At 43.1% G+C, this 22818-nt stretch overlaps 1 protein-coding gene across 1 annotated transcript in view; it reads right to left on the bottom strand.

The window, feature by feature from the left end:
- Positions 1 to 22818, bottom strand: part of lamb4 (laminin, beta 4) — a 42694-nt gene that overhangs the window by 7498 nt on the left and 12378 nt on the right. Inside the window, exons 11-26 of the mRNA XM_038706930.1 lie at positions 21132 to 21287; positions 20930 to 21033; positions 19853 to 19932; positions 19238 to 19421; positions 18999 to 19162; positions 18398 to 18426; positions 17580 to 17773; positions 16798 to 16910; positions 15407 to 15527; positions 14742 to 14922; positions 7827 to 7970; positions 7474 to 7705; positions 5570 to 5727; positions 5246 to 5470; positions 439 to 656; positions 45 to 141 (exon numbers count right to left, since the gene is read on the bottom strand). Coding sequence (XP_038562858.1) covers positions 45 to 141; positions 439 to 656; positions 5246 to 5470; positions 5570 to 5727; positions 7474 to 7705; positions 7827 to 7970; positions 14742 to 14922; positions 15407 to 15527; positions 16798 to 16910; positions 17580 to 17773; positions 18398 to 18426; positions 18999 to 19162; positions 19238 to 19421; positions 19853 to 19932; positions 20930 to 21033; positions 21132 to 21287 — 2400 coding nt within the window. The remainder of the gene's footprint in view (positions 1 to 44; positions 142 to 438; positions 657 to 5245; positions 5471 to 5569; positions 5728 to 7473; positions 7706 to 7826; positions 7971 to 14741; positions 14923 to 15406; positions 15528 to 16797; positions 16911 to 17579; positions 17774 to 18397; positions 18427 to 18998; positions 19163 to 19237; positions 19422 to 19852; positions 19933 to 20929; positions 21034 to 21131; positions 21288 to 22818) is intronic.

Below are 22818 nucleotides of genomic sequence, written 5' to 3'. Positions count from 1 at the left end.
CCCAGAAAGAGTTAAAGACAACGCTAGAGTCTGTTTTCACTCACAGATACACTGCAGATCTGGATTCCCAAAATGATTCTCTCCACATTCGTCACACTGTCTTCCTCCAAACTCAAGACGACACGGACACTGTCCCGTCACCTGAACGCATCACAGCTACATTTAAGAAATGTTTTATCATCTACTGTAATTACCTTTACAGTATGTCTCTTTATTATGTCCTCTTTATCGTTAAACACTATGTGACACCTGAAACGTGCAATATACAGAAACTTTACTTACTGACGTACAAAATCAATTAATTTATCCCTTAAAGTTACACAGAAGGTTTCTTACAGTTGGGTGTGCTTGATGTGATTCTGGTTTGTAGTGTGAGGTATATTCAAAGTATTCAGTGTGGTCACTTTGATTTGAACATGTGGTTGGTGGTGGTCTTGCCTTGTTGCAGGTGTTGGAGAAAGAGTTAAGACGATCACAGCTGCAGGGTTGACACCCTGATGCTCCATCCAGGTTCCAGTATCCCTCCTCACACGCATCACAGAGGATGCCCACCACCCCCCTCCTGCAGGGACACTGTCCCGTCCTCGAATCACAGAAACAAGGGCTCCCCAGAGGACACTGAGTCACCTCTGTCCCCCGCCGGTCACAGGAGCACTCTGGAAAATAAAGAAATATACACATAAACCAGATGCACATGGAAATGTTCAGTTTGCTGAGGTTTAAAGAAAAATAGTCCAGAAGTCAACGTTTAAACCCTTGTCTGCCTCCCCCGCCTCCCATCATGGGGGACTGTGAAAGGCAACTGGTGGATGTGGGTGACTAGAAATTTTAAATTTTTAGTTTAATTTACCAGGAAACATCCAATTGAGACAGAATCTCTTTTACAAGGGAGACCTGGTCAAGAGGACAGCACAATTAAAATAAAACAAACAGAAAATAACTTACACAAGCAGCAATGACAGAGATACAGTATCTCACAGAAGTGAGTCCACCCCTCACATTTTTGTAAATATTTGATTATATATTTTCATGTGACAACACTGAAGAAATGACACTTGTAATGTACAATGGAAAGTGAGTGTACAGCTTGTATAACAGTGTAAATTTGCTGTCCCCTCAAAATTATGAAGAGATTTTTGGGTCAGTCATTTCAAACCAAGCCTCCAGTCTTTGGGCCACGCCCCATCATTTGCATACACACCTCAATCCTAAATGCCCAATCCTAAAGGCTCAAATGCCCAATCTAGGGTTAGTCACGAATTAGGAGCAGTTGTCCCGACTCCTGTCCAGTTTGTCCCGAAGGTTAGACTTAACATGAGTTTTGATTATAGCCTAATTAATCATTAAATACTGATCGTTGTGTAGTTATCTTGCTCTAGCAGGGGTTGCAGGTTATCTGTAGCCTACATTGTGTCGTTGTTAAAGCCACAAAGTAACACTTTGTTTTCTTTTTCTTAGTGGAAGTTATAGTTGCAAGGACAGGGAAAGTGAAGCAGACCGATGTGACAGACACCGCACTGATGAAATTAATTAAATAAAAATTAGGCAAAAGATTATGATTTACCCGCTGTTACATATCCACAGTTGTGTTTTTCCTTATGACAGACAGGTGACATCATGAACAATAATAATAATTAGTTTTAGTGTTGTGTTTTGATTGTCATGTGTGCTAATGTTCATTGACACTGAATGTACCGGTAGCCAAGCTACCGGTAAAGGTGATTGACTGGCCAAGCATGTCTCCAGACCTAAACCCTATTGATCATCTGCAGGGCATCCTCAAGCGGAAGGTGGAGGAGCGCAAGGTCTCTAACATCCACCAGCTCCGTGATGTCCTCATGGAGGAGTAGAGGCAACCTGTGGAGCTCTGGTGAACTCCATGCCCAAGAGGGTTAATGTAGCGCGGGAAAATAATGATGGCCACACAAAATATTGACACTTTTGGTCCAATTTGATGTGTTAATTTGAGGGGACAGCAAATTTACACTGTTATAACAAGCTATACACTCACTTCTTTACAGTGTAACAAAGAGTCATTTCTTCAGTGTTGTCACATGATATAATCAAATATTTACTAAAATGTGAGATAGTGTACATACATGTTATCCATATAACTTGTTGGACTAAGCATGAAAGCAAGTGCTTGTTAATTAAGATTTTCTAGAACCTTCTTTTGATGGCAGCCAAAGGGATAGTGTAACAAACTTAAGTCTAACAACGAAGCTCATTCCAAGGCCAAGGGCCGTAATAAAACTCCCTCCAGCTTCAGTTCACACATTCAATACCTTGCATTACAGTCCAGCATTAGATCTTAAATTATATCTACTTTGTACACATTAAGCCTTATATATGTAGGTAACAAGCAAAGTATGGCCTTGTAGATGAAAGTATTCCAGGGTAGCATCGTTCGTGTTCCATGGGATGTCCAGTTTACTAAGCTGTATAAAAGGTATAACAATGTGTCTTATAGGCTGCATCTGTAATATATCTGAGAGCAGAATAATAAAGAGGGTAGAGTTTGGACAAAGTTGTAGGACAAGCAAAGCGACCGATGAAGTCGCTGTAACATAACTGAGACAGGAACAAACCTGCAACCAGCTGTTTACGTGAAGCCATAGAAAAATTAACAAGCTCGATAGTTACACCTTGAAGGGAATTCATAGACAGAGCTGGAACCTTGACATTTCTAGCAAATACCAGCCTTAATCTTGTTAGCAACCAAAATCAGCTTCAAGTCAATAAGAGCATGCTGCAAATTTGCACAAGCAGTCTCGGGAGAAGGGGCACAAGAATACAAAATTGTATCATGAGAATACAAATGTTCCTGGGATTATACAACAAATAGCATTGTGTGTGGCCTTCTGGGAGTCTCCAGAGAGTCCTAGAGAACATACTGCCTGGGAACTCCCTAGGTCAGCTGGGACACTTCAACACTTACGTGAACAATGATGGAGCAACATGGAGGGGGTGATAGGGAGAAACATCCTACCTGATCTGAACCTGTCTGTAATAGTCATAGATTGTCCATAACGAACCCTAAGTTGGAGCACAAGGTGATTGATAATTGTAGGTGGTTCCAGAACACCTGAGGCTGAGATCGTTGTGTAATGGACACCTGGTTAAAAAGAGGAGCCGAGCTGTCCAACTGCTCACCAGTGTGCCTTGTAAACTTGGCTTCATCAGACTAAGACTCTGGAACACTTTACAGGTTAGTGTGAAGCAGCAGGATGAGATCCAGCTCCTCCCAGTCTGAGGTCATGTTATTCTGCTGGAAAACAGTGGATGGTTCCCTTCTGGTTGGAGTTAGTCACTGCCCCAGGTGAAGGAGATCCAGTATCTTGTTCACCACTGAGGCTCAGACTGAGGTGAGATCAACAGGTGGATCTGAGCAGCATAAGTAGTAATGTGGACTTTGAACCAGACTGTAGTGGTTCTGAAGGTTTTGATGCTCAAAGTGAAGCTCTGGATACATAATCTGTTCCACTCCTTAGCTGTTGTCATGGTCTCTGGCTAGAGGGGTGCAAAACCGAACCGCAAAAACCCGAATTGTTGAATAAACAAACCACGGCTCGGTTTTTACATGTAATCCGCAGTTTTTCGGTTCCTTTGCACACAACCCAAGACCCTTTGTCCTTCCCCTTCCCTGGAGAGTACGTGTCCAATGAACTGTCAGTATATCGATAACGAATCACGTAACGTTACTGGAAGAAACTGGAGAGGGGCAAATCATACGGATGCTACCGTTAGGCATGTGGAGATGGCGTGTGGAGGCAAAAAGTTAACACATGAGGATGCCCCATTGTCTTTTAAGTCACCTGTATGGGAGCAGTTTGGATTTAGCGTTGACTACAATACCGATGGAGCGAAGGTCGTCACTAAAACGGAGACCGTCTGTAAGCATGACACATGCTTGACACATGTAAAGTATGCTAACGTTAATACATCTAATATGATGGCACATTTACGCCGGCATCACCCAAACATATCCCCGGTCGGAACGAGGAAAGATTCGCACTTGACAGGAAATAAACAACAATCTCTCCTTCCCGCTGCCTTTCAAAAGACATTTCAGACAAATTCAGAAAAACACAAAGTAGTAACTAAAGCTGTTGGGGTGTTCATAGCTAAAGATTTACAGCCATTTTCAGTTATTACCGTTGCAGGATTTTGCCATTTGGTGAAAAACCTTGAGCAGCATCACATTTTGCATTACATTTGAGTAATTCTTGAGTTCTATGAACAGACTCGTGTGGGAATTCAGAACCAACTGGCCAAAACTTCTAACACAGCTCTTACCAGCAATCTTGGGACCTCCAGGGCAACTGAGAGTTATCTGACTGAGAGTGTTCATTATATTTTGAGCTGGGAGATGAAAAGTGCAGTATTACAAACACGTCCCCTTTATGAGAGCCACACAAGCACACACTTAGCTGATGAATTGGGAGGCAAATGGGAGTAACTATCCTCATGTTGCAACATCTGTGTCCCCGCAATGTCTGTACCAAGTGAAAGAGTTTTCTCAACTGCAGGGGACATTGTAAGTGCAAGCAGATCTAGTCTTGCAGCAAAGAGTGTTTGCAAACTTATCTTTTTGCAGAAGAACCTAAAAATGGAGGACAGTAACAAACTAAACACACATGTAAAGCCACTACAGACATAATTGATGTCGTCAACCGCTTATCCTGCGTACAGGGTCGCGGAGATGCTAGATTATCTGTTAATATAATTATATTTTTTTGTTAATGTTTAAATTGAAAATGTTATTTTTGCAGTTAATGAAAAACAAAGATTTCAGCTATACTGAAAGTATTTTTGCTTTAAATAGCCTGAGTAACAAAATTTTGATTTCATATATTCACATGTCTGTATATAAGACAATGTTATTCTTGCAGAGAAAATACAGAAAGAACACAGACTGTCATGTTTTTATTCTTCCTAATGTGCTGAACAAACCGAACCAAACCCCTGACCCACAAACTGCAACACAAACCGAACAGTGGGCTTGTTGAACCATTGCACCCCTACTGACTAGTGACTGAAAGAACCCTAATCAGTGTCCTTTGCAGGGTGCCTGGACTTGGCTTTGGAGACGGGGTGAGGAGCTTTTCTGGGCACGTCCAGCTGGGAGGCAATCCAGGGTTAGACCCGGAGGCAGTAAATAGACGGATGGACAGACAGTGTGTTGTATTGCTTTTTGTATGAAATGTGCGATATATATAAACTTTCATCTGTTTTTTGTCTTTACCTTTGCAATCCTGGTCTAGGGCATTGCCATAGTAAGCAGGTCTGCAGGCTTGGCAGCGGGGTCCCATTGTGTTGTAGAGGCAATGCAGACATTCTCCTGTCAGGCTGTCGCAGGCGTGGTGGTCGTCTGGGTCGATGTTGTTGTTGCAGCGACACTTCTCGCACCTGGCACCTGGCAAAACCAGGTTACCATAGAAACCGGGGCGGCATCGGTCGCAGCGTGGACCTGAGGGAGTCGGAAGGTTTATGAACATAAAACAAAAAAAAGAATCTCTTTCTCCCCTCTTGTCAAACTGACACTCTGCTGAGACATGAGTCAGCTCACCTGTGTGCCCTTCCCTGCAATTACAGGTCACACTGAGGGATTGTGGGTCCTGTTGGCAGGAAGTGGCGAAGAATCGTCCACTGCTCTGAACGTCTGGACACAGGCAGGACTGACAGGGCTGTCTGGAGACGGGATTACCATAGTAACCTTCCACACACCTGCATCAGCAACACAGGTGTGTTATCAGAACATCTACAGGACCTCATGTACTCAAACATTTCAGTGTAAAATATCTAAAAAGATCAAATTTGACAAGAAACACGAGAGCCTATGAGTTAAAACAGGTTGAAATGAAGAAATAAAGAAGTTACTACAAAACATAAGAGTAGCAGAGGAAGTGATTTAGGGTTACATGTGTGCCTCATTCCTGAGCGTGCATTGGGACTTTCACAAGCACACAAATGGTATTTTGAAGAAAAAATCTAATTTTGATCAAACAAATAGCGCCCCCTAAAGAGCTGCCCCCACGACACGTTTCATTGAGAAGTATGTTCATGTCCAGACATACAAAAAAGCATCTTGGAGCGATTTTTAATGTAACGGTCATTTTGTGTGATTTACAAACCCCATACTTTAACAAACTTAATCCCATCGACTTCAAATATTTGCATTGGTGATCAAAAGTTGTACAAACTGTCGTTAAAGGCGGGCCCGTGGGGTGGTGTCAAAAATCTATCATTCAGCATGAAACAGGAAGTTGTTGTGACGTCACTGTACGTGCTCAAATCTGTACCAAACTTTACGTGCTTGATAACCATCCTGCCCGGAACACATCTACATGCCAATATTCACTCATTCATAGCGCCACCAGCTGGCAACAGGAAGGAAGCTCTGTGCGACACTCACACAATTTACATGAAAGTTTCACTATCTGCTCCACACTTGATGTACTCTTGAGCTCTAGCGCTACCTAGGGGACACAAGAAGTGATGTTTAAGTCCTTCGTGCAGCCTCCAAAGTGCGCGACAATTCAGAGCTGCGTCGGCAGAGCTGCAGCGTGGGTCACCGTTTGGGGGCCCGCCCAACGCTGCCTTCAGCTTTAATCAGAATTGTAATACTTGTTTTTCAATTCCATGACATACTGTACATGCATAGATCATCATTTGAATGTAGCCGGGGAAACAGACTGTGCAGCATCTGAAAAGCCAGAGTGTCTTGCAGTTCTGCATGTGCTTCAGTGGATGACTGGGCAATCCAACATCCTTGTACATTATCAGCCGATGGCTTGAGAAATGTGAAGATATGGTGAAACAATGCGACTGTAGCACTATAAAATGTTGGAATCTGAATCAAGCCACCTGATGTAGCGTGACAGTGCTTTCACAATGTCGAACCCCAGATATCGACCTGATTGATAACAGGATAACTTTCTGTCTGTGTCTGTCTGGTTTTCATGGCACATGGTAACGCTGTGCCAAGTCGAGTTGGCAGCAGTTTGCAGGGATTAGAGCAAACAGAACAGATTTGTCTTTGCTCAAATTTAGATTTTCTCGCTGCCCCCTGCACGCTCAGGAACGTGGCACACATACAACTCCATAGCTGAAGAGCAGCTCTCTACACTGTAGTGTATGCAGAGACGCTGACTCGAAGAAAAAGATAACTAAAACACTTGCTAAAGAACAGATGTGGAGTTTAGGGGAGAAAGGGAGAAAGTCCTTCTCAGTCTTGAGCCACAGTGGAAACTTATTTCTCAAATGGGAATGAGGTCTGCAAAAGACAAAACAAACTCACAGAAGTTGATTGTAACAAAACTCTGGTTAACTTACAAAATTTTAAAAAAGGAACATATAGGTAAATAAATGTTGCTCTTGCATTATTTTACCTTGTGGAATGAAACAACCCTACATAACACACAGCTATATGATTGATGTATGACGTGTAATTGTATTATGTGTATACTCAACCTGTCACAGTTTGGTCCGGTGGTGTGCTCCCTGCAGTTCAAACATTCTCCGGTCTCTTCATCACACACCTCTGACAGTCCATTACATTCACAGTGTCGACAGAATGGGAAACCCCAGAATCCCGTCTGACAGCGATCACAGCGACGACCCGTTACCTCTGAACGACACGCACACTGACCTCTGATCTGATCACACAGCTCTGACATCGAACCCCGAGGGTCACACTCACATGCTGTTAATAATCAGCAGGAAAAAAAATCATCATGGACTGATTTTAATTCATTTGTCCTAAAAAAATTCTTGTTGAATCGTGTGTTTGGATTAATTTCATTTTAGTTGTAAGAGTTCCTTACGTTTGCAGCCATCAGGTCCAAAGCCAAACGTCAGTGGTGCACAGGTGTCACAGCAACGGCCAATCACATTGGGCTTGCATTCACAGAATCCTCCCAGTTTACTGCAGAATGGTCCAAGAGAGCCGATGACATTACACCTGCAAACTGACAATGGGGAAAAAAAATCTGAGATCAACAAAAAACTAAATTTTCAAACGTTTCAAATGATTGAGTAAAGAACCAGAAATTAAAGAAAACTTAGTGACACACAAAATGTTTATATATCAAAATTTATATTAAACAAATGCTACTGTGGAGTTATGTCCATGTGTACTCAAGCTTTCTTTATACTTGTGTAACACACCTTGGTGTGGCCTTTCACAGACAGCGCGAGAAATGAGCAAACACAGAGTCGCTTATGCTCAGCATGTTTGTTGCAGTATCTGAAAAGTCAGCCACATTCCACGGTTTTCAACAGGTAAGAATTGTACAGCCAGCTATGGTTTTGATTTAGTTTCTTTCAGTAGTAAGGTGGTAGAGATCTGTCAGTCTAGAGAGGTGGGTTCTTCTGTTTGTTTGTTGTTGATTATTGCCAAGTAGTCTTTTACACATACTAGAAATTTGTTTTGGCGATAAGGTGCTACACGTAGACAAACAACATAAATAGATGTAGAATTATATAAATATGGAATAATGCAAGTTATATAAGAAAAATAAAAGAATAGAGAAAAATAATACAACTATATGTAGAGAAAGAACAAGGTGGCAGATATTTACATGTGCATTACTCTGGGTTTGTGTGGTGCAGACGTATTGCAGCGTCCAGTTTGTGTCCAGGGTGGGAGGAGTCAGCTGCAATCTTTCCTGCTCACCTCAGAGTCCTCGAGGCGTACAGGTCCTGAAAAGAAAGATTGCAGCCAATCACCTTCTCTGCAGAGCAATTGATGCGCTGCAGCCGGCCCTTGTCCCTGGAAGTGGCAGCAACGTACCAGATGGTGATGGAGGAGGTAAGGATGGACTCAATGATGGCGGTGTAGAAGTGCACCATGATTGTCTTTGGCAGGCTGAACTTCTTTAGCTACCGCATGAAGTAGATCCTCTGCTGGGCCTTCTTGGTGAGGGAGGTGATGTTCAGCTCCCACTTGAGGTCCTGGGAGATGATGGTGCCCAGGAAGTGGAGTCCACAGTGACGACAGAGTCACACAGGATGATGGGGGAGGGTGGGGTTGGGCTCTTCCTGAAGTCCACGACCATCTCCACTGTCTTCAGAGCGTTGAGCTCCAGACTGTTCTGGCTGCACCAGGTCACCAGATGGTCGATCTCCCACGTGTAGGCGGACTCATCCCCACCAGAGATGAGCCCAATGAGGGTGGTGTCATCCGCAAACTTCAGGAGCTTGACAGACTGGTGACTGGAGGTGCAGCTGTTGGTGTACAGGGAGAAGAGCAGCAGGGCCGGGATGATGGTGTTGAAAGCAGAGCTGAAATCCACAAACAGGAATCTGGCGTATGCTCCTGGGGAGTCCAGGTGCTGGAGGATGAAGTGAAGGGCCATGTTTACTACATCATCTACAGACCTGTAGGGGCAAACTGCAGGGGGTTCAGGAGAGGGTCTGTGATGTATTTAAGGCAGGTCAACCCAAGGCGGTCAAAAGACTTCATTACCACAGGTCAGGGTGACAAACCAAGGACCACAGGTCCAGGTTTCTGCCTTCTTAATAGTCTGTTGACGTCCCTCTCTGAGATGAGAGACGGGTGAGGGGGTGGAGCTGGCCATCTCGGCCAATTCCCACCCTGACATCCACCACTGTGGCCCTGAGCAAGACTCTTAACTTGTAAAAAGTTTTGGGTTGTATTTTTTGTGTTTTTCTGGTTTTTCCATTTTGTTTCATGTGTCTTTCTATTTGTCTCCGTTTCTCTCGTTCCTTGTTTCTCTCGTTCCTCGTCCTTTGTTATTTACAGTATGTCTTGTCCATCCTTGAGTATTGTTGTGTGCTTTACTTCCTGTTTCATTCATGTTATCATCAGTGTCTGGTGTTCTTGTCTAGCTTTGTTCTGTTAGTTTATTTTAGTCTTGTTCATTCAATATTCAGTTTATAACCTGGTTTTTGTAATTTTGTTAATGGATCTGTCTGCTTGTGTTTTTGGTTTATTCTTTAATCTGGTTGGTTCCGTTTCGGTTTCATGGTCTGTCTCGCCTTAATGTTTCACTCTGCCCTGCTTCACTGTGTCTCTCTGTGTGCCTAATTAGTTCCTCGTGACTTTCACCTGTGCACTGCCTCACTGATCGTTTGCCTGTGCATTTAAACCTTCAGTTCAGTTTTGTCTATGTTGCGTCCTTGTCGTCAAATGTTCAGTGTTCCTTCCCGTTTTTTGTTTCATGGATTATTTCTCTGCCCCGTTCTGGATAATTACTCTGCCTGTTTGGAGATACCTTTGTTTGGACTGTTTGACTGCTGTGCTCCTGAGTAAGCCTGTTTTAAGTTGCTTAATAAATCGTTTGTTTGAACTGCATCCTCCTTGCCATTGTCTGCATTTAGGTCCACACTTCAGTTTCCTGCCACTTCACTCAACCTAACCATGACACTTAACCCCCAGTAGACAAATATGGCAATAAGTCTCTTTGGATAAAAATCATCAGCTAAATGACAAATTCATTAATTTAAAAAATAATTTCTGCCCACTTCAGTATACCAGTTCCCAAACAGGCGGTAAAAAAGGATGTTACGGCTCCTTAAGGTTTATTAGTGAAGTGGATCAAGCCAGATGAAACTCATCAGTTAGCTAAACTTCAAATGTGCCTTCAGGATGTTAAAACCTGGATGACCTGTAATTTTCCCATGTTAAACTCAGATAAAACTGAAGTTATTGTTCTGGGGCCTAAGCACCTCCGTGACGCATTATCTAAAGATATAGTTTCCCTGGATGGCATCGCCTTGGCCTCCAGGCACCACTGTGAGGAATCTTGGAGTTATCTTTGATCAGGACATGTCGTTTAAGTCTCACATTAAGCAAATTTCAAGGACCGCCTTTTTTCACCGACGTAATATTGCGAAAATCAGGAACATCCTGTCTAAAAATGATGCAGAAAAACTAGTCCATGCATTTGTTACTTCTAGGCTGGATTACTGCGATTCTTTATTATCAGGCTGCTCGAAAAAGTCCATTAAGACTCTTCAGCTGATCCAGAATGCTGCAGCACGTGTTCTGACAGGAACCAGGAAAAGACATATTTCTCCTGTTTTAGCTTCTTTGCATTGGCTTCCAGTAAAATCCAGAATAGAATTTAAAATCATTCTTCTTACCTACAAAGCTCTTAATGGTCAGGCACCATCTTATCTTAAAGAGCTCATAGTACCTTACTACCCCACCAGAGCACTGCGCTCCCAGAATGCAGGGTTACTTGTGGTTCCTAGAGTCTCTAAAAGTAGACTAGGAGCCAGAGCGTTCAGCTATCAAGCTCCTCTCCTGTGGAACCAGGTTCCAGTTTGGGTTCAGGAGGCAGACACCATCACATTTAAGAGTAGGCTTAAGACTTTCCTCTTTGATAAAGCTTATAGTTAGGGCTGGCTCAGGTGAGTCCTGAACCATCCCTTAGTTATGCTGCTATAGGCCTAGACTGCCGGGGGATTTCCCATGATGCACTGAGCTCCTCTCTCCTCTACTTTCTCTCCCTCTGTATGCAACCTCATCCCATTATTGCATGTTACTAACACAACTTCTCCCCTTGTAGTCTTGTGCTTTCTCGTCCCTCTCCTCTCTCCTCCTATCACTTCCTGCAGGTTTTCTGGCTCTGGAGCTGTGGAGTCTGGATCTGTGGCTGCAGGTCACCTGCTGCCCCCGTGTTCCTGCTCGACACCCTCTGCTGCAACGACTATTGTTGCTAGTCTTATTGTTATTATAATCATTAACATTACGATGGTTACCATTAACACTATTATAAATATCTGTACTATAGCAACCTCTCTCTCTCTCTCTCTCTCTCTCTCTCTCCTGTAAATAGCATCATAGAGTACGGTCTAGACCTGCTCTTTCATGAAAAGCGCTGTGAGATAAATGTTGTTGTGATTTGGCGCTATATAAATAAAATTGAATTGAAGGTGATTGTTTTGTCAGCACCTCCAGAGTCTTTTGTGCAGGATTATGGTGCTCTGGTTAAAGGTAGCCATGAGGAAAAAACTCCCGGTGCTGTAGAGGAGCTAATGGCGCATCTGGCCTTTGGTGTTGACTTTAAGGTCGGGGGCGTGTGAACGCCGGTTACTCTTCCTCATTTCAACTCCTTGTCTCTGGCTCTTCTGGGTCGCGAGAAGAGGCTCGGTTGTAGGTATGCCAAGCTTGTCTCCATCAGAAGGCTCAGCAAAAAGCATTGGATCATCAAGCAGAGCTTAAGCTCCACCTGCAAGTCAAACGGCTGGAAATAGAAGCAGACGAAGCCTGGTGGCCCACAGATATGTGGTCTTTACTGTTACAGTGTCGAATCCATTGGAAAGCCCAGGAGATAGTCTCAGCATTCTCTCTACAGGATAGTTTTGGATTATGACCCCAAAGAGACTTATACTTGCTATGTATGTCAGAGGTTGCATGCCTCTGGAGGGAAGTGTGTCGCTCAGGGACACATTGAATCCGGGACTCACACCAATGGATGTCTTATCCACTGCACCATCACCACCCCAGTTTAAGAGATGATTGCCTGAGTGCATGATGATATATTTAAACAGACAAAAGGTGAAGTCTCTATCTGTTGCAGCTGTCTTGGCTGATGTGCTTACGCATAAAGCTACATATTCTTCCCTACCCTCTGACAAACCTTGTGCTGCTCCAGTAATGTTAACAAACCCACACTGCACCGAGAGGAGAGGGAATTCTTTTCATGCCATAATGCAGGGTAGTAGTCTTGGTTAATCAACAATCGTTTCCCTGTAGCTGTCTGTTCAGCATTGCCAATCCATGGTATTGCTGTGCTGTATGGGAACAATATTGCTGGGGGTAGGGTAACCCCTGCACTCGAAGTGTTAAACACTACACCAAAGCTCTCAGAGCGAGATGATATGGTGGCACAAACCAGTTTGTGTCCTTCCTGCATAATTACGCAGAGCCTCAAAAATTGGCGTTGACTTACTCACCGCGGGAGATTTCCTGGTTTGTTTTGGGTGCCGTCTCCATTACCTCCTCAGGCCGGTGTTTGCTTTTTTGGCTATTGGACAGATGACCGAGGATTTCCAGGCTGATGGGATTGAATGTTCCGACAGGGAGAGGTTGAACAAATAACAGAAAACACCTGCCAGCTGGCTGCAACAGGCCTTCAGCAACCCAGCGACAGATGTGATCAGGTCCTGGTGCTTTGTTTGGTTTCATCCTCTTCAGCATGAGTGCCACCTCCTCGTGCCGCAGCTCCAGGTTTGCTTGGGCAGGTATCATAGGAGTGAGCTCAGCTATTAGCTCCTTCATCTCTTGTGAATAATCAGACTGGTCAAACCTGGAGTAGAGTTGATTGAGGTCCATGTTGACAGAGTCAATTGTCCCTGATGATGCGTTGCGTGGTGGAGTTGTTAATGGGGAGGCCAGCCAGTGTTGTAACGCCTCGCCAGGCGTCCCTAGCGTTGCCTTCAACAAATCCTATAAACTCATTTTGAAACACTTTCTGGCCTAAAGTCCGATGTTGACAACACTGCCACTCTAGCCATTTAGCATGCAAGCCGAACATTCTACCCGCTCTATTGTGCCCTATACTTGCTTTTGAAGAGCCATTCAAGTGGGACATAGTGGACTGTGGTGGTCCACTACCCAGAACAAAAGCAGGGAACCAATACCTACTCACCATCATGTGTGCTTCCACTCGTCATCCCGAAGCAGTAGAACAACGCAAAATCACTTCCGTTCCATTCAGGGTTAATTACCTTGTTCTCTACCTTCGGTTTGCCAAAAATTGTACAGACTGATCGAGGCACAAATTTTCAGTCTACGCTTTTCAAACAGGTCCTAAGGTTGCTAGATATAAAACATGTCATCTCCAGTGCATAACATCCAGAATTGTAATTTTATTACTTGCAGATTGTTTTTTTTTTTTCTGTAAATTTACCACTTTCATTTTGGAAATTCTTTTCAAGTTTTATCTCAGATAATTATCCATCTCCCCCGGCTCCGTATTTTTTTAAAGCAGAGAATTGCCCTAAATAACAGTTGTACCTTTACATCTCAGTCATATCACAAATAAAAGAAGAATCCATAGGACAAAATGGAGAATTACAACAAGAACACTTTCAATGTACCTAATGCGCTGCCAACAAGCCTCCCTGGCTGTGTTGGCTGCCACGGTGTTAGATTTGGCAGTTAACTTTTCTTTCCACTCCACATACTCTGACATTATCATTGTGCATAGGGAAAATGCGCCATTATGAAACAATGTTAATTGGTCCAATTGTTAAGTGGAGTTTGTGCGTATTTCGTGCACAATTTTTTCCATAGAATAATGTGTTCCAATTAAGCTAACACTGAATCAATTAACATCTTATTCACCGTCGTAGTTCCTTTTACTACTGATCTAGGAAGTCAGAGTTTGTCAACCCATCCTTTCCTTCATAACCCAGAGTAGGTTAACTCCCTTTGTAGTACAAGACTCTAACGTCCTGTTTCTTTTTCCAAGATTGGAAAATAATTATTGGACATGTCTATAAGACAAAATTAATGCATACACATTTGTCAAAATTGTAATCTAAACACACCTCAGTTTGTCTTGACATCTATAGGGTCTTTTATCCCCCAAAAAGAGCCATAGCCATGACGTTTTGTACTCTTATGTGCTGGGGTTACCTGAAACATTAGTGTGGCAATATTTAAAGTCAAATGTCAAACTGAAAATACCTTAATTAAGTTTAAATGCTAAACTACTTATGAACAGCTCTATTGTGGATTTACGTTGTCACGTTGAACTACTTACGAATGGCTCCGTTGTGGATTCGTGCCGACATGCTCTTGATGAGCCCCTCACAGACGTCTGGTACCGATTCTTGTAGGCCAAGCTCAGAAGCCAATCCAATGCAGTGAAAGCGGCGGAAAGAGTCGAGGTCGCTCTGGGAGCAGAAATCTTCGATAGACTCTATGCGTGGAATCAGACCCATCTAAAAAAATATTTCAGTAAACAATTAAATTCATCATGTGTGATAAACCATCTACAAATCATTTATCTAGTTTTGTTAGAAATACACTGTTTAATGTGTTCCCTTCTCTTTTGTTCCTGTATTTTTGATTTCCGAAAGGTGGCAATGGACTCAACCATCTATGTTTTATGAGTTTCTCTCTGACTACTCTATGTGCACTGCTCCAACATGTGGACAAATTCAAACACTGACACACCAGGGGCCTGTGCTATGAAGCAGGATTTGACCTTAGTGATGCAAATTCAGGATTTACTGAAGGCTTTCAGTCCTACGATGGTTACTTCACTTCTTACTGGGGTACACAGTCATGGTAACTTATGCTGAACAGCTAAACTGAACAGCCCTTTGGTCCAGTTTCTCCGTCACTTTGGATAAAAGCGTCAGCTAAATGAATAAATGTTAATCACTCAATGAGATTCAGTTGAACAGATGATGACCTTCTCACCGAGTCGATCAGGATCTGTGAGCCAGAGGAGCCATCAGATCCGGGCAGTTTGTTAAATACGACATCCACAAAGTACCGACCGCCTGCATTCAGACACACCGGAGAGTCTAGAATAACTCCTCTGCAGACAAACAAACAGTAAAGGACATAACACACAGGTGTTAATAAAACAAGCTGAACAGGTAGAAAAGTTACATATCATGAAAAAGTCATTTTCCCCCATGAGTTACGTCTAAAAATCTTCATAAAGCTTGTCAGCAGATGAAGCATGGAGTGCTCTAAAATCTCCTGGTAGATGCTGCTTTGACTCTGGACTGGAGAAAACTCAGTGGACCAACCCCAGCAGAGGACATGGCACCTCAAATCATCACTGAATGTGGAAACTTCACACTGGAATTCAAGCAAATTAGATTCTGGTCCACTCCACTCTCTGGGACCTGGATTTCCAAATGAAATGCAGAATTTAAAGGAGGACTTTAGACCACTGAGTAACTGTCCAGTTCGGTTTCTCCTTAGCCCAGTTAAGACTCTGACTTCAGCCTCAGTCCACTCTTTGGGAAGCTCCCCCCAAGTTCCTGAATCAGCTTTGCTTGAAAGTCCTCTGATCCCTGTTGCTTATGTCACAGGCTGACTCAAAAACCCTGACATGAATAATCACAAGGCGACAACAGGCTTCAGCAACGGTACCATTACATTTATTTTACAAGAACTCAAACATTTAATTAACATAACTACTCAAATAAGGCAGTGTAGTATGATAGTCAGTGCAATGTAGTGTTAAGAAAGCAAAATAACGAGGAGCGAGGAGTAAAGCGAACTCTGTTTCCCTCCTCTCCATCAGGTAGCATCTGCTTTAAATATGGAGAACACCAGGCCCCAGGTGGCCCCAATACCTGATGATGACGACCCCACCTACTAACACCTACAACAGAACACACATGCATACTCAGACCAACCAGACAGAGATGAGGACGTCCCGGGGGACGCCACACTTGTGCACCTTTTCCTCCCACACTTTAATCTTTCAGTCAACTTTCCATGAACATGCTTTGATCCAGCACAGCCCTTTCAGCAGGGACCTTCTGTGGCTGACCCTCCTTGTGGACGGGGTCAATGAGCGTCTTCTAGACAACTGTAGAGTCAGAGGTCTAAACCAGACAGAGATTAAGGCTCTTCTCAGGTCCACATGTCTGTATTATACAGTCTTTGTTCTAATCTTTTGAGATAGGGATTTTTGATTTCCATGAGCTGTGTTGAAAAACTTACTTGAAATCAGATCAAACCTTTTTCTTTATAGTCCTCAAAATCTCAGAATGTTTCTGTGTCTCTAAGCTAATTTATGTCACACCTGAGCAGTCATGTGACCTTGTTGTTTACTGACAGCGTCTCACCTGGAATTTCCTGGAAGAATCAGAGGTTTGCTTCCTGTTGGGTTGTTGCTGCAGCCGCCGTCGCCCAGCAAAGCTGTGATGATGCTGACTGAAGCCAGCCAATCAGATGGAGCCTGCAGAGGACGATCAGCTGAAGTTTTAATACAGGAAGATAAATTTCACATTAAAGCTGTCAGAAAATAAATCATCATTATAAAAAAGTCAAATAAAGTTTACTTTTAGATTATAAACATCTCAGACTGTAAATTACATATAATTCAATAAACCTTGTGGATAAAATGGTTTATTTACAAATTGTAGAAATATTTAATAAATGTCATTAATATGCAGCTTTAAAAGCTGCTGAACCAGAAGAAATATGAAAGACTAAATAAGATAAAAGGTGGTTTTATTTCAAATAGTTAATATAAGATTTAAATGTGACCATTTCATGCCAATTTAATTCATCATCAGAATTTTGTTTATTGATATCATCCTGTTTGGTTTTCTTTCCTGTCTTTTTGGGGTAAATTATCCTTTATAACATTTACAATAAGTTCATGTTTTAGAAATACAGAAAAGAAAAATGGAACTGTTCAATATCTGTTGAAAAGGAAAAAAAAAAAAAATTCCAGGTTCCAGGCCCCCCCCCCCCCGGGCCACCGCCGCTGATCATAATCACACCTGGAAGCTGCCCAGAACAACAGCAGCCTGAGCAGTTGGGGTAATGGGCCTTGCTCAAGGGCACTTCAGTGGTGCCAACCATAACCAGGACCTGAACATGGTCCCCGACAGTTTCTCACCTTTGGCTCGTAGCGAATCACCAGCTGGTAATCCAACGATGATGGGAGATTGTCCACTGTGAACCTAAGCCCCCCCCCCTCCAACACTCTGACCAATCCCAGGCCGGTCCAGGTGATTGGCTGATCAACTGTCCTCTGACGAGGAACAATCTGCAGGGCGTGACCCGGGTCCAAAGGGATGCTATTCTGCTGCAGTGGGGAAACAATCATCAGTGACAGTCAGAGGATGACATTCTGATTGGCTGAAAGGTCAATTTCAATTCATTTTTATTTATATAGCGCCATTTTATAACAAAAGTTCTCACTGCATGTTTCATATAAAGCATGATTCATGATTTTTTTAGCAGCAACACAATTTAGAGGCCGATTGCTTTTTGGCAGCGCCTCAGTGTGGCACAGAAAACTACTGGCCCAAGTTTAGCATTATTCGGACAGACCAAAGAGGAGATTTGAGATCACTTCATTTAAAGCGCCACATTGTGACCAATTGGCAGAAAATTTTGCATGGAGCCTCGACCGAGCATGTGAAGGTACTTGACCAAGTTTCATGCCAAGCTCTGTGTGGAGATATGACATCACTTCCTGTTTAACTGCAACATACATTATAAGTTACACATTTTTTGGATTATCAAAATTCTTCTAATTTAGATCAGGAGGGTCCATAGATTCTACTTGCAAAGGTGCTCACTGCTAGGAGGAGTTTCTCACATTTCCTGATTTTGCAAAAAATATTGAAGGGCAGAAACGGCCGTGGCCTAAATCACAAGATGCAGCTCAATTCAGGGAACGGGGAGATTTAAGGTTTTTGAAGGTACGATGCACTATTTGGGAGTTACGGGCCAAAATGCTGCCTACCGAGGGTACTGGGAGCCACTCTGCCTTGCGTGCTTGGCCCCCAGCCCATTTCACAGCAGAGACCTTCTGTGGCTGACCCTCCTTGTGGACGGGGTCAATGAGCATTTTCTGGACAACTGTAGAGTCAGAGGTCTGAACCAGACTGATATTAAAGGCTCTCCTCAGGTCCACATTTCTGTATTAAATGTTCTTTATTCTAATATTTTGAGATATGGATTTTTGATTTCCATGTGCTGTAAGATGTAATCACCAAGATTCAAACAATGAAAGCCCTGAAATATTTCACTTGACGTGTAATGAAACTAGAATCTATGAAAATTTCTCTTTTTGAAAACTTTACCACAATATTCTAATTTTCTGAGATGTCACACTGACCCGTTTCCACACATGCTTACACCGATAGCAGTGGTTAACCTGCACGCTGCCAACTGCACCTCAAAATGTAACTAACTTTCACCAGACTCTAGCCTTCAGAAGACAGTCAGGGTTCAGTGTCTTGTTCAGGGACACCTGAACATGCAGAGTGGAGGATCCAGGGATCGAACTGTAGACAACCCGCTCTACCACCTGAGCCACAGCAGCCCATAATGATGTCCCACCTGTCCCTGTCTCCTCCGGCGGACGAGTCCCCGAGTCCTCCGAACTAGAACGACTCGTCCGTTAGTGAACTTAAAGTTGTAACCCTGCTCTCTGAAATACTGCTCACACTGCGGTACATCTGGGTTCAGCTGAAAGTACACAGAGATACTACATGTAAAACACATTATATTGTCAGTATACACTGATACTCTTACTGCACTCACGAAAGAAGATGATGAAGGAGGAGTAGAAGGAGAAGAAGAGCTTCCTCCGTGGAGCGGAGCGGCGAGCTCTGCCTCATACAGGAAGTAGTCCAGTGGAGCCAGGAAGTACCCAGAGGCAGGGTCAGAGCAGCGCCGACCCACCATGTTAGGCAAACAGGAACACTGTCCGTCCTCCGGAGAACACCTGAGGAGTCAGGAAGTGCAACACGTTTCACTTCAGACAGATTTAGAGGAAAGATAAATGAGAGAGGCAGCTGATTCCAAGAGTCCAACAGTTTTCTGTTACTTAGCAGGAGTCAAACGAATGAATGAAAATGTAAACAAATAGTTACTGTCAAACATAGAAATTTTAAAGCTTATTTCTCCCAGGTTTTGATTACGGTCTTGTCTCTTGTCCACGTCTTTCTTCTTCCTGTATAACCTGATATCTGTCTGTGCTGCTGAAGGATTCCTCCCTGATGTTTCTTTGGTTCTGTGGTTTGTCTTTAACTTAAAGAGGGTGTTGAGACTCATGAGACTCATTCTGGACTGTAGACGACCTGACCGTCATCATTACTTCCTCTTCAAACCGTTGTAAAGATTCAGACAGTAAATACCAGGAAAGCAGAAACCTACGTGGTGCTGTGAGCTCCTCCGATATCACAGTCGCAGGGTGAACATCTGAACACCGAGTTTCCCAAACCCCAGAATCCCGCCTGACCACAAAACACAGACAGAAGCACATTCAAAAATATGACGTTTTAATAAATGACTGATGATTGTCTTCACCTGTAGGCTGTGAATGTTTATCATGACTGTCACGATCCGGATCTCTGCCTGTTTGGTTGTGGAGCGCTCTCTGTTTATTCTGTCTTCTAGTGTTACTTGTGATCTCTGCCAGTTTTCTGCTTTAGTCTGTTCTGTTTTAGTCTCCTTGTCTTTGTCCGTCTGTGCTGCTCACATATTCTGGTCTGTCTCTCAATGCGTTTCTGCATTGTGGTCTGGTCCTGGTCCTGTCCTAAAGTGGAGCTAGTCTGTGTTATCTAGTCTACTTTAACCATCCTGTGTTATTAGTCCAGTTCCTGTTTGTTTAGTTATGTCTTCAGACTGCCAGTTTGCTGTTCTCTTTAGTTTAGTGTACTTGGTTTATAGTTTACACTCTGTCTTAGTTTATTACCTCTGACTTTTTATTGTTCATCTGGTTTTGATCCATCTGCTTGTGTTTATGATTATTTGGGAATATTGCGTATTTTGTCTGTTCCATTAGTTTAATGATCTTTCAGTTCAGTCTCCCTTTTTCTGTTGTGATCCGTGTTATTTCGGTTTACATCACTTTACCTGCCTGCATGTCAGTGTCTGAATGCCTGATCTGTCACCTGCTGTGGTCCCGCCCTGCTCGTTACCTTGTCTTTAAAAGTTTGTTTGTTTTTTTTTGTTCTCTGACCTGAGGACAAATGTCCAACCTGGAGGACAATACAGTTCTATTTTTTCATTTAAATAAAACAACGTTTTTGTCTGTGTTGTCACGTTTTCCTTTTCTGTTAGACAAATGATGTTTGTACAAACATAATAAATATTTTACAGTGTAATCAGAGAATAACAAAAGTCATAACTAGGTCAGGATCATAACGAGGTCAGGGTCAGTTGGTTTCAAACTGCAGATTACTGAACTAAAGTTATTTTACAGACTGCTCCTTTAAGATAAAAACCTACCAGACATCGATCACAAAGTGGTCCACTCGCCAAACGATCACATTCACAACTTCCTGTCAGCTGATCACATGACCCGACACTTCCCATAACATGACACCTGCACACTGAAAATCACAACACACAGAGAGACACACATCGTCAGACCAACATGACGAACAGCAGCTCCTCTGTTTATGAAAAGGTCAAATAAGTTATTTCTCACCCTGACAGCCAGCTGGGTCGTCCTGTCTCAGACTGAAGAAGCCATATTTGCAGCGATCGCAGCGTCGACCCTCCACGTTTTCTTTACAGACACATTGACCGGTCAGAGCATCACACAGACCGCCACCCTGCGAACCAGCTGGGTCGCAGTCACATGCTGAAACCCAGGAAGAAGTTAGTTGATGAGTGTGTTTGACCTCACTCTGACTACAGACTAAACCGAAGGACAGACCAGATGGAGACAAAGTCATGCCCGTGACCCGTACTGTAAAACAGCTCTGGCTTGTCTTCTTATCTTGATCGCCTCAGGGATGGTGACGGCCGTCCTTCTGACTCAGATCCATAATTACAATCATAACTTATGATCTGTATCTGTCAGGGTTGGCTGAGTGCGGAGGCAGGTAAACTGAGGTGTAAACGTAACACATGGATACAGTTTGTGGTGTTTGTAGCAGGAAAAGTCCAAAACATAGACGGCAACATGAACCCAAGCACTGTTCAATAATCCAACAAGGTCACAACTCCACAGAGAACAGACAGACACTCAACATACCAATGAGGACACAAGTAAATACTGATACCAGACAGGCAGGGTAATCAAACACAGGTGAGACGCATCAGGGCAATCAGGGCCAACACAGAAGAAGCAGAGCCAGGGAACAGAGACAGGTCATTACTGAGTAAAACAGGACAGACACTGAACATGGAACAAATGCAAACAAAATATAATCCAGGACATGTTTAAATAAATGTAGACAGAAATTGTGGTAACAGATGAACAATGTCTGTGTGAAAAGCCGGCATGCACAACCTACTGTGGCTGTTGTATTAAGATCTAACCCTGCAAGTCAGATCGCTATGTGACAGCACAAATGGTTGCGGGATTATGCCGGAATCTTTTGTTCAGTATGAATGAGTGGATGCGGCATGTTGCCGGACATTCTCTCAGCATTAATTGTGAAAGTAGCTTCTGTCTTTGAGACTTAAGTCTGTATCTGCAACAGGATCATATGTGGCCTCAGTATAAGACTTTAACCAAAGGGTTTAGGTTCCCTTTAGAAACAGTAATGATAGCCGACTCAATGGAAGGACATCAACACTTCCATGTAATGCTAATGGCAGAGGCTCAGAGATATTAATTGTTCAGGCTTTGGTGCAAATGAGACAGCAGGAAGTAAAGGACAAGGGGCAGAGGACTGGCTCCTGTATTCCCAAACGGCATCTTGTTAAAATCTGCGTTCACTTTAGGTCTGAACAACAAAAGCACCACAGACAATTTTTTGCATTTACTAAAACAAATTTGTCTTTTCTGTTATTTCCCTCATCAACTTTTATTATGGTCATCATTGAAGTCAGAGAGTTGTTCTGTCAGCAGGAAACACTTTTTACTTAATTTATCACCACTTCCATTCAGTTACATGAGGCTGATCATTCCTGAGAGTTTAGTCCAAATAGACAACAATAAAACGTAGTAAGGACTCTGACTAAAGTCACTAAACTGCACTAAAGACTCAAGCAAAGGAAAAGAAAGCTGCACATCCAGCCACTCTCACTGACTGCATCTGTGAACAAAAGTGTTGCTGCTCTACAAAAAAGCCTTGGACTGATCTGAAGGAATGCAGTGATCGATCATTGATGTGACTTGCAAATAAAATGTGTGGAGTAGTGTTAAAGGATATCCGAAGAGG

Source organism: Micropterus salmoides, unplaced genomic scaffold, assembly GCF_014851395.1.
Source record: "Micropterus salmoides isolate LMB-PRFRI ecotype aquatic unplaced genomic scaffold, ASM1485139v1 Ms_hic_scaffold_8, whole genome shotgun sequence".
Classification (NCBI taxonomy): Eukaryota; Metazoa; Chordata; class Actinopteri; order Centrarchiformes; family Centrarchidae; genus Micropterus; species Micropterus salmoides.
This window is presented reverse-complemented; position numbering and strand designations above follow the sequence as displayed.